At 40.6% G+C, this 17,017-nt stretch overlaps 1 protein-coding gene across 8 annotated transcripts in view; it reads right to left on the bottom strand.

The window, feature by feature from the left end:
* The window catches only part of LOC126267949 (transcriptional protein SWT1), a 275,635-nt gene that overhangs the window by 71,392 nt on the left and 187,226 nt on the right, over positions 1-17,017 (bottom strand). For all 8 annotated transcript variants that reach the window (XR_007549053.1, XM_049973281.1, XM_049973275.1 and 5 more), the window contains one exon: positions 13,077-13,195. Coding sequence is in view for 7 of the 8 variants with exons in the window: in XM_049973281.1 (XP_049829238.1) it covers positions 13,077-13,195 (119 nt within the window). In the remaining variant the exon portion in view is untranslated. The remainder of the gene's footprint in view (positions 1-13,076; positions 13,196-17,017) is intronic.

Here is a 17,017-nt window from a genome sequence, read left to right as displayed (position 1 = left end):
TCTGTAACCAGCACTTATTAAACTGATGGTTTAGTGATACACTGTAGCGCCTTGAGAATTTTGGTGTAAGTTCTAGAGACACTCAGCTTTCCTCTGTTTCGAACACCTGATATTTTAAGTACAAGAATGACAAAGTGGAGATGTGTCTATCTCGCTGCTGGTTTTTTGTGTGCGCAGGAAGGATGTATATCGGGAAAATACTGCAATGGTGACGGTCGATCAGTGTGCACAAGTGTTTGCAGTGCACACTATGGAAGCTGTATGTCCAGTACAAGGAGCAAGCATGCTCTATTCTTTGATGGTGTAACAACTGTATTGTTGTGAACAAATGAATTATATACTGAACTAAAGACACTTACATTTGACTTTCTGGTGTTGGACTTGCAAGAAGCAAGAACTGGTTTTATAAGGGTTATTAAACCAAACATATTGTAATTGTATCTGTTAGTATCTAATGGTCCAAGACGGGGTTGACTCACGAGAGTTGAACACTTGTGTGAAACTTGTGAAGTTGTTTTATTGTGGAGATGAAAATATAACAGAGTTGAACAAAAGTATCCTGAGAGTACAGAATCATTTCAAGAGTAGAAAAGAAGTTTATTTTGAAATTCCCTTAACCAGCTATAGTATTTGGAGAAGAAGAGTTTGTGAAGATCGATGCAGCTGTCTGACCCGAGAAGAAAATCGGCTGCACACAATATGTGAGTCAACTGTGAGAGACGTGCGAGTCTTGCACCCTAGTACCACACTGTCTCCTGTCGTCCAAAAACTGTTAGAACACCTTTCAACATGTGCTGTGGTATCAGAATTACTATAGTCTTCTAAGAGTCTGAGGTCTTCCTTTTCATACAGATGCTTCTCTTTTATCCAAAGTGTCTTTATTTTTCTATATTTGCATCTACATTTTCTATTGTGATACATAACATCTACAGCTTTGGATTTCCCATTCAATGCTTTGCCTTTTTGCACTCTCCATCATCTCATTTTTTAGACATTTGTATTTCTTTTGCTTGCGTCTTTGCTGAGTTTTAATATTTTATCCTTCTATCAACTAAACTAAATAACGTGGGTTGTCAAAGGATGTCTACTAGGCATTGGAGAGGGAGGGAGGGAGGGACGGAGGGACTTGCTCTTCTCCTCCACACAGTCCAAAGGTCAAGCCCAGAACATGACTACTCTTGTTCATGCAGCTGACGTATGTTTATGAAATTGCATAACACAAAATTTAGATTCACTTATAATTACATATTTTGTTAGTAGAATTATGTTAAAATAAGGAGTACAGGATATCAGCATCATCAGATAACTAGTTTCCTTGAAAAATGATGTTACATGGATTTTTGCATCCAACGGGGTTTCAACATGCAGGGTTAAAATCTGAATAATATGGGTAATTGACATAAAAATATTATATAGAAATGTTCTGTAAAGTTACCTTCCACAATTTTTGAGATTTCAAAGGAAATGTAAATTTTGAAATACAAGTAACAAAAACATAACAGATTATCCCTGATTTAGGCGCCAACTACCATAGATACACACACATAAAAAAAAGTTTTGCATCACCTCAGTTCCGAGAGTTCTGGAACCTGTACAGAAAATTGGAATAGAGATCAACATAATCATTATTTCTGCCCTTTTTATTGCTCATGAAAACCACACACTTTCATGTTGTACCATGATACCGAAAGACATTCAGAGGTGGTGGTCCAGATTGCTGTATGCACCAGTACCTCTAATACCCAGTAGCACGTCCTCTTGCACTGACACATGCCTGTATTCGTTGTGGCATACTATCCACAAGTTCATCAGGGCACTGTTGGTCTAGATTGTTCCTCTCCTCAACGGCGGCATAGGTCCCTCAGAGTGGTTGATGAGTCACGTCATTCATAAACAGCCCTTTTCAATCTATCCCAAGCACATTCGATAGGGTTCATGTCTGGAGAACATGCTGGCAACTCTAGTCGTGTGACGTCGTTCTCCTGAACTAAGTCATTCACTATATGTGCATGATGGGAGTGCGAATTGTCGTCCATAAAGCCGAATGCCTCACCAATAAGCTGCCGAAATGGTTGCGCTATCAGGATGGCATTCACGTATCATACAGCCATTACAGCACCTTTCATGACCACCAGCAGCGTATGTTGGCCACACAGCTGCACTTGCTGGACAGTGTGTCCAAGGCATTCAGCCTGAGCAGGTTGCCTCCAAACACGTCTCTGACGATTGTCTGGTTGAAGGCACATGCGACACTCATTGGAGAAGAGAACTTGATGCCACTCCTGAGCAGTCCATTCGGCATGTTGCTGGGCCCATCTATACTGCACTGCATGGTTTCGTGGTTGCAAAGATGGACATTGCCATGGATGTCAGGAGTGAAGTTGAGCATCATGCAACCTACTGTGTACAGTTTGAGTCGTAACACGACATCCTGTGGCTGCACGAAAAGCATTATTCAACATGGTGGCATTGCTGTCAGGGTTTCTCTGAGCCATAATCTGTAGGTAGCGGTCATCCACTGCAGTAGTAGCCACTGGGCAGCCTGAGCAAGGCATGTCATCAACAGTTCCTGTCTCTCTGTATCTCCTCCATGTCCAAACAATATCGCTTTGGTTCACTCGGAAATGCCTGGACACTTCCCTTCCTGGCACAAAGTAACAATGTGGACGCAATCAAACTGCGGCATTGACCATCTGGGCTTGGTTGAACTACAGACAACACAAGCTATGTACCTCCTTCTTGGTGGAATGACTGGAACTGATTGGCTGTCGGACCCCCTCAGTCTAACAGGTGCTGCTCATGCATGGTTGCTTACATTTTCTCCAAATACTATAGCTGGTTAAGGGAATTTCAAAATAAACTTCTTTTCTACTCTTGAAATGTTCTGTAAAGTTACCTTCCACAATTTTTGAGATTTCAAAGGAAATGTAAATTTTGAAATACAAGTAACAAAAACATAACAGATTATCCCTGATTTAGGCACCAACTACCATAGATACACACACATAAAAAAAAGTTTTGCATCACCTCAGTTCCGAGACAGCTGCCACCTGTTCCATACCAAGAAGTCCCTTCCATACAGCCTAGGCACCTGTGGTCATCGCATCTGTAGTGATGAGTGGTCCCTCTCGAAATACACCAAGGGTCTCACTGAAGCCTCCACTGGCCCTAATTATCCTTCCAACCTTGTACAAAAACAAATCTCCCCTGCCTTATTTTTCCAGCCTCCCACCACCTCCCAAAGTCACACTGTCCAGCTACAGAGGAGTATTCCCTTGTAACCCACCCAAGACTGGAGCAACTGAATTACTTTCATGGCCAGGGTTTCAACTACCTCTCGTCATGCCCTGAAATGAGAAAGGTCCTGCCCACTATCCTTCCCATCCCTCCTACAGTCGTATTCACTGCCCTCCGAACCTACACAATACACACGTCCATCCTTACACAACCCCTGCTCCCAACCCCTTACCTCATGGCTCATACACCTGTAACAAGCCTAGGTGCAAGACCTGTCCCATACGTCCTCCCATCACCCCCTATTCCAGTCTGGTTGCAAAAATCACCTATCCCATCAAAGGCAGGGCTACCTGTGAAACCAGTCATGTGATCTACAAGCTAATCTGCAGCCCTATCCGGCATTCTATTGGGCATGACAATCAACAAGCTGACTATCCGCACAAATGGCCACTGACAAACTGTGGCCAAGAAACAAGTGGACCACCCTGTTGCTGAGAATGCTGTCAAACATGACATCCTTCACTTCAATGACTGCTTCACAGCCTATGACACAAGGAATTTTCCCACCAACACCAGCTTTTCTGAATTGTGCAGGTGGGAACTTTCCCTGGAATACATCCAATGTTCTTGTAACCCTCCTGGTCGCAATCTTCATATTTGCGACAGTCCTTTTGTTGTGCCTATCTGCGACTCACCATCTCCGCTATATGGTGAGTATTAATATTCATCAAGCTGTGCAATGGGGAAATAATGTGGCTTATAATAACAAAGGTGTTATCATTTAGATATATAGTGAATCAGTTGCAACAGGGAAACTTGTTCCTTCAATGTACATTATGAACAAGCACGTTTGTCATCCAAATTCAAAAATGAACATTAACTTAGCAACTTCAGAAGAACAATTATAATATTGGCATGAGAAACTTGGTCATCAAGACAATAACCATGTGTGAGGCATGCTCTCTTGCTTCTGAATATCAGTTCATTATTTTGTGATGGATGTGTTCTTGACAAATCCCACTGCAAACCATTCAGTCCTTTCAGAGAATGGCCACAAACTGCTGATGAATTGATTAATGCTGATGTTACTGGACAATTTATGCTGACTTGATAAACAATTTTCATTCTTATGTGATTTTTCAAAGTTAACTGTTCTCGTTTCACTTGGATATATTTAATGCAAAGTAAATCTGAAGTAATCAACAATTTGAAAACATTTTGAAGGTGTGTCCTGCTGGTCATATGGTAAAAGTGTTTCATCTGGCAGTAGAGGAAAGTTTAACTGAAATGTGGTAGCTGCAATACTATGACACTGTGTAACAGTGTCTCACATTACATGTCTGGATACATCTGGGCAAAAGTGCGTTGCTGAACAATCAAATCAACAAATAGTTGAATTAGCTCACTCCATGTCACCACCTAGTGAGTTACCTAAATTATTTGGGCTCACAAATGTAACACAGCAATTTTTCTATTGAATCACACTGGGAAGTCAAGTGCTCCAGGTAAAACACCTTTTGAGCTGTGGACTGGTAACGGGTTCGACAGTTTATTTGCCCATGAAATTTCATTCCAAGTTCTATGACAAAGCTATGCCTTGATATTTTTATTGGTTATATGAATGCGAAAGATGGTCACAAAGTGTGTATCACATCAAAACACCATGAAACGTAATCATGCAATGGTGCTTTTCAACCACAAATGTTATCTATGATTGGAAATTTGATTAAGCTGGTATTTAAGTCTGTACCTGAAGAAATAGGAGAGGAGTGTGAGTTGATTAGTAATTCTTGGTCCAAAGAAAATTTAAATCTATTATTGATCAAACTGAGATTAGTAACTGAGAATGACTAGATGTTTTATTAAATCATTGTCCAATACACATACAGTGAGGTTCAGTGATTATGAATTAGGATGCCAGGCCCACCAGTCTCCAAAAATCAAATGTATTAGTTTGCCTTACAAAAGCAGTCCATGAAGAGCTGACACCAACAAACTTTACCAAAGGTATGGAAAGTAGTGATTCCAATAAGTGGTTTAATTCAGTGAAAGAAGCAATGAAGGTCTTTGAAGCAAATTACACCTGGAGTTGGTAAACTGCCTAAAAGTCAACATGTGATTAATAATTGTTGGGTACTTCCAGTAAAATATAAACCTGACCACACTCGTTTGGTTGTTTTTGGTATGTTTCAACACAGAGGACATGACGATGATGAACATTTTAGTCCAATTTCTTGTTATTACTCTTTTTGTACTTTAACAACAATTGTAGCTGAAGAAACCTACAGGTTTCATCAATTATAAGTTAGAATTGCATTTCTGTGTGGTGACCTAGACACAGAAATATTTATGACTCAGACAGAAGGTTTCAGTGTCAGGCCAGGTTATATTTTTTGTCTCACCAAGCAATCATTATAAGAGATCCCTTATCATCATCATCATCATCATCATCATCATCATCATCATCATCATAAGCAGCAGCATCACTGGAAGTTAGGGGAAGTATCGAAGTAAATACATAGTTGTGTGTTCTGTAAAACACTACAAAAACCTCTCTGCTCTAAATCCATTTATTTTTTGCTTTGGCACAGTGTATTGTTGTTGTGTATCCATGTTGCAACAACAATTTCATCATTTTTAAAAGTGTAATAAATTGTCGTGTTTATTTCTTGCTAGAGATACATTCTTAGTTCACTTCAAGTCTGCATCTCAACTGATGGCATACAATGTCTGTGTCAATGGCTGCTCCATACCCCATACCACATGAATCCTTCCCACTAGCACTGACTATTCTGCATAACACAGATGTTAGGCATCCTTTCAACACATCCTTTGCTCCCATAATACTGCTGGCCCCATACCTTCTACCCAAAAGTTTTTTCTTCCTGTTCTGTCATCCACTACATCATATTCATCAGCACCACATGGCACCAGCTCCAGTATCCATGTACCGCATGCCTAGCCCATGCACTTACCATCCCTTCCTCCCCCATTTCTAGTCAACAAACATACTGCCTTCCTCTGAAATGCTAGTTACCCATTCTCAACCTCTCTTCATCGCTTCTGACTCTTTCTCCCTGTACCCTTCCCACCTGACACATTTCCCTCCCCACCTTAGTCCACCTGCCATCGTGATTTAGTGGCATAGGTGTTGTTTGTTTGTTTGTTTGTGTGTGTGTGTGTGTGTGTGTGTGTGTGTGTGTGTGTGTGTGTGTGTTTGGGGGGGGGGGGGGGGGGGGGGAAGCTAGCAAGGTTTCTCTCTCTTTTGTGTGGGTCTGTCAACAACACCACGCTTCTGCTATTTGGTGAGTGCTTTCCTTTACTCCCAAAATATATATATTGGAATATAAAGTCTTCCACACATAAGTTCCCCCTCCCCTCCCTCGATACTCCACTTGTTTTAATCATTTAAGTTCACAGGTCTCCCATTTTTGCTTTTCATATAGTCTTATAGACATTTTAAAGTGGTTCAGTTCAGAATGTTATTTTTTGACACTCTTATAATTTTCTTGAAACCTGTACCTGTTGCTTTGTTTCACATTCTTTTACTTTTGTTGTTTACCCTCCACATACCTGCAACACTTTTTTGTTATTTCCATGTTTGAGAAGATTGTTTCCTCTTTGTTTTCTTCTGAAAGAAAGTGTTAAGGATGGACCTGCTGTTTTCTTAGCAGATTCTGCCTCTATCAAATCTGGTGCGCTACTCCATGTTTCCCTCTAGTTTCAATCCTAATTCTGGACTGAAATCTTCCACCATCATCTAGTTATTTGATTTACTGTGGTTTATCAGTTTCTGATGCTCTTTGTAGAGGTATTCTACCTAAAAGGAGAGCAAATTGTTGCATACATTGTTCCTTAGTCTAGTTATCCTGTATTCAGGTTCCTTATATGTCTGTAATACTGTATTTTATTTTCTTATTTAAATAAAGACTACACCCCAATCTCTTCCCTGCACTGATAATGGTTAAAATATATTTCCTGGTTTTACTTTTGTTTAACCTTCATTCTATTGCAACACTTGTGATAACTCTACTGTAATATTGATACACTTGATATTGTTATTTCCTCTTCCATCTCCACTGAACCATCTTTGGGTCATAAAGGTATGCAATTTACTGTCCGCCAATAAAATGTAGAGGAGGCAGCTTGGTTGTTCATTTAACCAAATTTCATACGGCAGGCACATTCACAGAAGAATTTGGGGAAGGTCATAGGTAAGAACCATCGCATCGCATCGTCAACAGGGCTGACTGCGGACCTTTGGTACAGAGCCAAGTGGAGGGTCTGAATCAGAGGCTTAGACGGTTCTGCGATTGTGTGGGCTGCAGATTCCTCGACTTGCGCCATAGGGTTGTGGGGTTTCGGGTTCCGCTGGATGGGTCAGGAGTCCACTACAAGCAGCAGGCGGCTACATGCGTAGCAAGGGTTGTGTGGCGTGGACTGGGAGGTTTTTTAGGTTAGATGGTCTCGAGCAAGTACAGAAAGGGCGACAGCCTCCAAGGGTGTGGGGCAAAGTCAGGACCTGCGGGGAACAAGCGGCAATCAGTATTGTAATTGCAAACTGTCGAAGCTGCATTGGTAAAGTACCGGAACTTCAAGCACTGATAGAAAGCACCGAAGCTGAAATCGTTATAGGTGCGGAAAGCTGGCTGAAGCCAGAGACAAACTCTGCTGAAATTTTTACAAAGGCACCAACAGTCTTTAGAAAGGATAGATTGCATGCAAGCAGTGGTGGCGTGTTTGTCGCTGTTAGTAGTAGTTTATCCTGTAGTGAAGTAGAAGTGGATAGTTCCTGTGAATTACTATGGGCGGAGGTTACACTCAACAACCGAGGTAGGTTAATAATTGGCTCCTTTTACCAACCTCCCAACTCAGCAGCATTAGTGGCAGAACAACTGAGAGAAAATCTGGAATGCATCTCACATAAATTTTCTCAGCATGTTATAGTCTTAGATGGAGACTTCAATTTACCAGATACAGACTGGGACACTCAGATGTTTAGGATGGGTGGTAGGGACAGAGCATCGAGTGACATTATACTGAATGCACTATCCAAAAATTACCTCGAGCAATTAAACAGAGAACCGAGTTGTGGAGATAACATCTTGGTCCTACTGATAACAAACAGACCCGAACTTTTCGACTCTGTAAGCACATAACAGGGAATCAGTGATCATAAGGCCATTGCAGCATCCCTGAATATGGAAGTAAATAGGAATATAAAGAAAGGGAGGAAGGTTTATCTGTTTAGCAAGTGTAATAGAAGGCAGATTTCAGACTACCTAACAGATCAAAACAAAAATTTCTGTTCCGATACTGACAATGTTGAGTGTTTATGGAAAAAGTTCAAGGCAATCGTAAAATGCGTTTTAGACTGGTACGTGCCGAGTAAAACTGTGAGGGACGGGAGAAACCCACCATGGTTCAACAACAAAGTTAGGAAACTACTGCAAAAGCAAAAAAGGGTTCACTGCAAATTTAAATGCAGCCAAAACCTCTCAGACAAACAGAAGCTAAACGATGTGAAACTTAGCGTAAGGAGGGCTATGTGTGAAGCGTTCAGTGAATTCGAAAGTAAAATTCTATGTACCGACTTCACAGAAAATCCTAGGAAGTTCTGGTCTTACGAAAAATCAGTAAGTGGCTCGAAACAGCATATCCAGATACTCCGGGATGATGATGGCATTGAAACAGAGGATGACACGCGTAAAGCTGAAATACTAAAGACCTTTTTCCAAAGCCGTTTCACAGAGGAAGACCCCACTGCAGTTCCTTCTCTAAATCCTCGCACAAACGAAAAAATGGCTGACATCGAAATAAGTGTCCAAGGAATAGAAAAGCAACTGGAATCACTCAACAGAGGAAAGTCCACTGGACCTGATCGGGATACCAATTAGATTCTACACAGAGTACGCGAAAGAACTTGCCCCCCCCCCCCCCCCCCCCCCCTTCTAACAGCCATGTACTGCAAGTCTCTAGAGGAACGGAAGGTGCCAAATGATTGGAAAAGAGCACAGGTAGTTCCAGTCTTCAAGAAGGGTCGTCGAGCAGATGCGCAAAACTATAGACCTATATCTCTGACGTCGATCTGTTGTAGAATTTTAGAACATGTTGTTTGCTCGCGTATCATGTCATTTCTGGAAACCCAGAATCTACTCTGTAGGAATCAACATGGATTCCGGAAACAGCAATCGTGTGAGACCCAACTCACTTTAATTGTTCCTGAAACTCAGAAAATATTAGATACAGGCTCCCAGGTGGATGCTATTTTCCTTGACTTCCAGAAAGCGTTCGATACAGTTCCGCACTGTCGCCTGATAAACAAAGTAAGAGCCTTTAGAATATCAGACCAGTTGTGTGGCTGGATTGAAGAGTTTTTAGCAAACAGAACACAGCATGTTGTTCTCAATGGAGAGACGTTTACAGATGTTAAAGTAGCCTCTGGCGTGCCACAGGGGAGTGTTATGGGACCATTGCTTTTCACAATATATATAAATGACCTAGTAAATAGTGTCGAAAGTTCCATGCAGGTTATTGCAGATGATGCTGTAGTATATAGGCAAGTTGCAGCATTGGAAGATTGTGGTGAAATGCAGGAAGATCTGCAACGGATAGGGACTTGGTGCAGGGTGTGGCAACTGACTCTTAATATAGATTAATGTAATGTACTGCGAATACATAGAAAGAAGGATACTTTATTGTATGATTATATAATAGCGGAACAAACACTGGTAGCAGTTACTTCTGTAAAATATTAGGGAGTATGCGTGTGGAATGATCATATAAAATTAATTGTTGGTAAGGCGGGTATCTGGTTGAGATTCATTGGGAGAGTCCTTAGAAAATGTAGTTCATCAACAAAGGAGGTGGCTCACAAAACACTCATTCGACATATACTTGAGTATTGCTCATCAGTGTGGGATCCGCACCAGATCGGGTTGACAGAGGAGATAGAAAAGATCCAAAGAAGAGCAGCGTGTTTCATCACAGGGTTATTTGGTAAGCGTGATAGCTTTACGGAGATGTTTAGCAAACTCAAGTGGCAGGCTCTACAAGAGAGGCGCTCTGCATCACAGTGTAGCTTGCTGTCCATGTTTCGAGAGGGTGCGTTTCTGGATAAGGTATCGAATATATTGCTTCCCTCTACTTATACATCCCGAGGATATCATGAATGTAATATTCGAGCATGCACGGAGGCTTTCTGGCAGTTGTTCTTCCCACAAACCATACACGACTGGAACAGGAAAGGGAGGTAATGACAGTGGCACGTAAAGTGCCCTCCACCACACACCGTTGGGTGGCTTGCAGAGTATAAATGTAGAAGTAGATATGTTTCCTCACATCACTATTCCATCTAGGGTAGAATACTGATGTCTTAGGATCTCTTTCGTAGCAGTAGGTCCATTGTAAATCTTGCTATGGCACACTTGTAGCTAACCAGAGCAAAAATGACTACAACAACATTAAATCTTAGCAGAGCTATTCTCACACCCCTCTCATCCCAGGCCTGACTGATTTTAAACCTCTGAGATCAGGTTTACTGTGACCATTCACATGCTGTATACGTGGAAGTAAGAGACCTTAAGTCAATATTGGTTTTTAGCTGTAAGTTTATATGTGACTCATATATATGACAGTTACAAACATTGACTCACCATGTGTTCTTTTGTGCATGTAGATGAAGAGCTCTCACATATCGGATAACTCACAAGATGATCCATAAAGATGGTTACTTTATGTGTAACAGCTGCATAACATGATTGTCTAGATTAGACACAAGAGTCTAACATGTCCGATCCCCTCAATCCCCACTAAAATTTTAGTCACTCTGCTCCCAGTACCTAGAAGACACCTTTTTGCAACCATTCTTGGTTCATATGAACACCTCTATCCTCGCTCAAAACTACTTCTCCTTTGAAGACAAATCTACAAACAAGTAGGCAAGATGATTAGATTTGAAGCTCTCATTAATAATGAGATCATTACAGATTAACACATGTTCAGATTTGACAAGGATGGGACAGGAAATAAACTGCAGATTATTCAATGAAATGTACCTGGCTTCTGCCTTGGCTGATTTACAGAATCAATGAAAAACCTAAACTGGATGTTCAAACATGGATTTCAACACCATGGATTTCCTCATCTAGAAACATGGAGGCGGACCATCCAGCAGAATCCGTACAAGTTGCTCAGAATCCTAAACTTCTCATATAGTTCAGTTTCATATAAGGCCAACCAAGAACAAAGAGTGCCAGAAGTTCGCTACTTTCTTGTACCACAGATATAAAGATGTCCTCCTTCCATCTGTGAATGACACTTCTATAGTGATTCTTCTCTTGATATGGTGAATGTCTCTCTCAAATATCCACAGCTGTTTCCCCTCAATTATGTCTAAAGATAAAATTCCCATGCTCTAATACTACAACCACACATTATAACCAGTCAGAAACAACCACTCCCTTAGTACACAATACCTCCCTGAAACGAAACGACTGTTCCACATCCTCCAGTAGTAAACAACTTTATTTCATTGCATCCTAAAATGAGGAGTTGACCACTTGTTGAATTAACATCACTAAATTGTAGTCAAGGGAAAGTTTAGTCACAAAATTGTAGAGCACGTTACTTGGCACAACTTGATTGACTCCAATGATGCTTCAGTCCCTGTCATACAGATTCTCCTACCTCCTCCTCTCAAAATCAACTTTTCTCAATTGTGAAGATGGAAACTGTCCTTACATACATTATTTGGTCCACAAATTCAACTCACCTTGAAACTCACTAATGCTTTCTCAATATACCTTTGTCCCCTTCCTAGTCCCCAGTACTGCTCAAACCTTATTTTCTGCTGCACTCTTCCCTCTAAAGCTTCATCCCTAGTACTGTTCAAATCTTATTTCCTACTGCATTCTTCCCCCTAAAGCTTCATATGGCCCCATGATTTTCATACATTGCTTGGCCATGTATACCTTCGCCACTGTTTTCTTAGCTTATCCTTCTGGCTCATTAATCCACCACTCCCTCCCAAAATTCCATCCCCATTGCTTTCATGTACAAAATACCATTAAACCTGGCTGCAGTTAGACGAAATTCCCTAACCCCTCCTTTCGACCCCACACCCTTTCCACATTCAACATATTCACTCAGTCCAAGACAACCACCGACACCAGTCAAGTAACAGTATGAGATAGTATCTTTGTGCTGTATTAATGTGTCCTAAAGAAAAATGTTAGTTCAGAAAATGAACCAGAATATGGAATTTTTTGTTAAAATATGTATCTACTGCTCGATGCTTCTCCCATAGTGTGTGTTGCCCTTTGTTCTTATACTATTGTTACACAATAACTACTAATAGCTTGAAATAATCTACACTGAACTAGCAAGCCACTCAGATTTCACATGGATAGCACTAAGTATCTATGGTCAGATGACTCGCTTATAATACGTAGTGATATACACAACCCTTCCTCCTGAACCAGTCTATTTATTAGTGAAAACCATGTCAAAATCCCTACATTAATTCCTGAGAATAGCTCTGTCATATAGACAGAAAAATGTGATGGGGGACTTTAATTTATAATATGTATAAGACGTGGACTAGTCCATGTTGATTAACTCCAGATGAAGCTTCGTGCTCCTTCAACAACAGTCATTTTATACAATGAAAAACATTAACAACCCAAAATACACTAACTACTAATCTAATATCCTCATATAGAAAATCGCAGGTAGTATTAAGTGTGCCCAATTAACTAAAATAATTTATTTAACATTTATAAGAAGTGCCATTAACTACTTATTGATTAGTGTTTAAGCATAAAGTTGTGACAAAATACCTCTAAGTACAACTGTGCTTCTTTTATCAATTTACTGTAGAGTGGTTTCACAAACTCAGAAGTAAGGCGTGCAAATCTGATTGCAATGTTCTTCACATCTTCTATGGATATTCTACAACCTGTTTTGAAAAAAAAAGACTGAAAATAAGTATAATACTCAATATTTTAAATATTTGTGACAGATGAGGAATATCAATTTATAGACTGGTAAAACAGTAATGATTGGAACAAGGTTTCTAGATACACCTTTTTAAAAACACTGTTGTTTCACTAGCTATTGTATTTTTTTTTAAACAAGCCTTTTGACAGGAGAGGAGCAGGAATAAATGATAAGATCTATTGGTTCTGAAGGAAAGCAAAAATTGCTCTAAATACTGAATATGGAGAGTAAGCTTGTGCAGGAGACTATTCAAATGCATCAATTGACAAAGAGGTGAGATCCGAAACCTGTGGCAGATTAAAACTTGTGTGCTGGATCGACACTCGAACTAAGGACCTTTGCCTTTTGCGGGCAGGTGCTCTACCATCTGAGCTCCCAAAGTACGACTTACAAACCATCCTCACAGTTTCACTTCCACCAGTACCTCATCTCCTACCTTCCAGACTTCACAGAAGCTCTAATGCGAAATGTTTCACAGGAGAGCTTCTGTGAAGTTCGAGTCTCGGTCCAGCTCACAATTTTAATCTGCCTGGAAGTTTGGTATTAGCGCACACTCTGCTACAGAGTGAAAATTTCATTCAGGGTAAAAGTTTTAATCTTCGCTGTTACCTAACTATAGATGTAGAATAATTTGCTACACCTTTCACATATACACTACTGGCTACTAAAATTGCTACACCATGAAGATGATGTGCTACAGATGCGAAATTTAACCACTGGAAGAAGATGCTGTGATATGCAAATGATTAGCTTTTCAGAGCATTCACACAAGGTTGGCACCAGTGGCGACACCTACAATGTGCTGACATGAGGAAAGTTTCCAACCGATTTCTCATACATAAACAGCTGTTGACCGGTATTGCCTGGTGAAACGTTGTTGTGATGACTTGTGCAAGGAGAGGAAATGCGTACCATCACATTTCTGACTTTGATAGAGGTCGGGTTGTAGCCTACCACGATTGTGGTTTATCGTATCGTGGCATTGCTGCTCGAGTCGGTCGAGATCCTATGACTGTTTGCAGAGTATGGAATCGGTGAGTTCAGGATGGTAATATGGAACGCCGTGCTGGACCCCAACGACCTCGTATCATTAGCAGTCAAGATGACAGGCAGCTTATCCGCATGGCTGTAACGGATTGTGCAGCCACGTCTCGATCCCTGAGTCAATAGATGGGGACATTTGCAAGACAACAACCATCTGCATGAACAGTTCGACGATGTTTGCAGCCGCATGGACTATCAGCTTGGAGACCATGGCTGCAGTTACCCTTGACACTGCATCAGAGGCAGGAGTACTGCGATGGTGTACTCAACAACGAACCTGGATGCACGAATGGCAAAATGTCATTTTTTCGAATGAATCCAGGTTTTGTTTACAGCATCATGATGGTCACATCTGTGTTTGGCGACATCGCAATGAACGCACATTGGAAGAGTGTATTCGTCATTAGCATACTGGCGCATCACCCGATGTGATGGTATGGGGTGCCACTGATTACACGTCTCGGTCACCTCTTGTTTGCATTGATGGCACTTTGAACAGTGGACGTTACATTTCAGATGTGTTACAACCCGTGGCTCTACCTTTCATTCGATCCCTGTGAAACCCTACATTTCAGCAGGATAATGCATAACCGCATGTTGCAGGTTCTGTACGGGCCTTTCTGGATACAGAAAATGTTCAACTGCTGCCCTGGCCAGCACATTCTCCAGATCTCTCATCAATTGAAAACGTCTAGTCAATGGTGGCCGAGCAACTGGCTCATCACAATACGCCAGTCACTACTCTTGATGAGCTGTGATATCATGTTGAATCTGCATGGGCAGCTGTATCTGTACACGCCATCCAAGCTCTGTTTGATTTGACGCCCAGGTGTATCAAGGCCGTTATTATGGCCACAGGTGGTTGTTCTGGGTACTGATTTCTCAGGATCTATGCACCCACATTGCCTGAAAATGTAATCACATGTCAGTTCTAGTATAATATATTTGTCCAATGAATACCCGTTTATCATCTGCATTTCTTCTTCGTGTAGCAATTTTAATGGCCAGTAGCGTATATATCCAAGACTTAGAGTTTTTTCCTAAGTTTGTACCTGGCTGCAGACATTTTTCTTAATATTTCAAAGTCCAGAGATTTAAATGTGTTTCAAAATGTAATACTATGTTGGTTCTAATCAATGTGTTCCTAATTTGACAGTCTGTAAAGATGTTCCTCTTCTGACACAATACTATTAATATTTGGATAATGGAAATCCCTAGTGGGAACAGTAACCAAAGTTTAGAATTAGTGATCTCTCGTCCCCAGCTGATTGTTATGTGACACACAGACAACACACATAATTTCAATAGTTTTCAAGCTAACACTCCTTTTCACAGTTTAAATACCCATTCTCACACACAAATTGAGACAGAGACCTAAAAAAATCACCCATATCTATGACAATGCGCTCCATGGATGGGTATCTGAGTGGATGGGTGTGGCAGCTTCTTTGTCAGTGCTTCTCAGAACATTATAATAATATTTAAAATGAAAAACATTTCCTATTGTTCTGCAGAATTATATCTATTTGGTGACAACTGAATATCACAAAAACAGATAAACATTATGTGCAAATTCCACTAATACTATTTGTAAAGATGACACAAAAATGACAGAGTGTTTAAATAGGAAATCAGAACATTTTTGGCCACATAGAAATAATTACATTAATTAAAAAAGAGGGATAAATGAAGCATTTATGTGGAGATACATTTAACAATTAATGAGAAATAAGAAGAATTTACAGCCTGAATCTAGTATTTGTAATGAAAACTCAATTTAACAAAGGTGAAATCAGGAACTGAGAGTGATCATTTATACTAGTCTGGCGTTTGGGTCTTGTGTTTGTTCATTTCCAGTAAGGTCACTTTCTTCTTTTCTTAAGCTCCCACTTTCCTCATGTTCACATAGCATAACCTCAAAGTTCTGCCTAAAGGACCAATATACAGTTTCCCATACTGCTTGCAAGTACCAAGGGTCGCAATCTGTATTTACTAATGAACACAAAATTTTATGTGCTATTGGTATTATAAAATGCAGGTCTGTAGTAGCAAGACTTTAACTCTTTTGCAAGGCTGCCTAAAATGTTGCCAAAATGAGATTTTGCACCAGGCTTGGTAGCTACTGAGTGACTGCTGTTGGCCAGCATACAGAAGTGGTGTAATTTTCTGCCTTTCCTTTTTTAGTAGCGTATTACCAATCACAGCAGAGCTATAGCCATCGCTGGATAATGGAACAGATAAGAGGCAATGCACCAGTGAATGGAAAGCTACATGTTTGCACCTGTGTGGATGCTGGGAGCTTACAGGGATTACCATATAAGTAGCTATGTTTTTTTCTGTAAATGCTAAGCAAATGCCTTCTTGCACTAATATCTATATTAAGATCCAATAATGTGGACTCAGTTGCCCAAGATTGCAGTCATGTGGGCGCGAGCTGTGTTGGCGGGAGTGTGAATGGGTATGTTTGTTATCTAATTTTGACGAAGGCCTTACTAGCCGAAAGCTATATTTGTGACAGTCTTTTGTTGTGCCTATCTGTGACTCAGTGTCTCTGTTATAAGGTGAGTAGCAACTTAATTTTCACAATATTGTTACATTCCATCCTGGATTTTCAGCCATTTCATTAAGATCCAAGAAAGTTATGGAAGAGCCTCCCAACTCTACTGTAAACTGAATTTGCTTATGTCGTGAGTTTAAACACTGTAGTAATCTATCTAATTGTCAAATAGTACCGGTC

Source organism: Schistocerca gregaria, chromosome 4 (assembly GCF_023897955.1).
Source record: "Schistocerca gregaria isolate iqSchGreg1 chromosome 4, iqSchGreg1.2, whole genome shotgun sequence".
Taxonomy (NCBI): domain Eukaryota; kingdom Metazoa; phylum Arthropoda; class Insecta; order Orthoptera; family Acrididae; genus Schistocerca; species Schistocerca gregaria.
The sequence above is the reverse complement of the archived record's forward strand: the minus strand, read 5'-3'. Positions and strand labels throughout refer to the sequence as shown.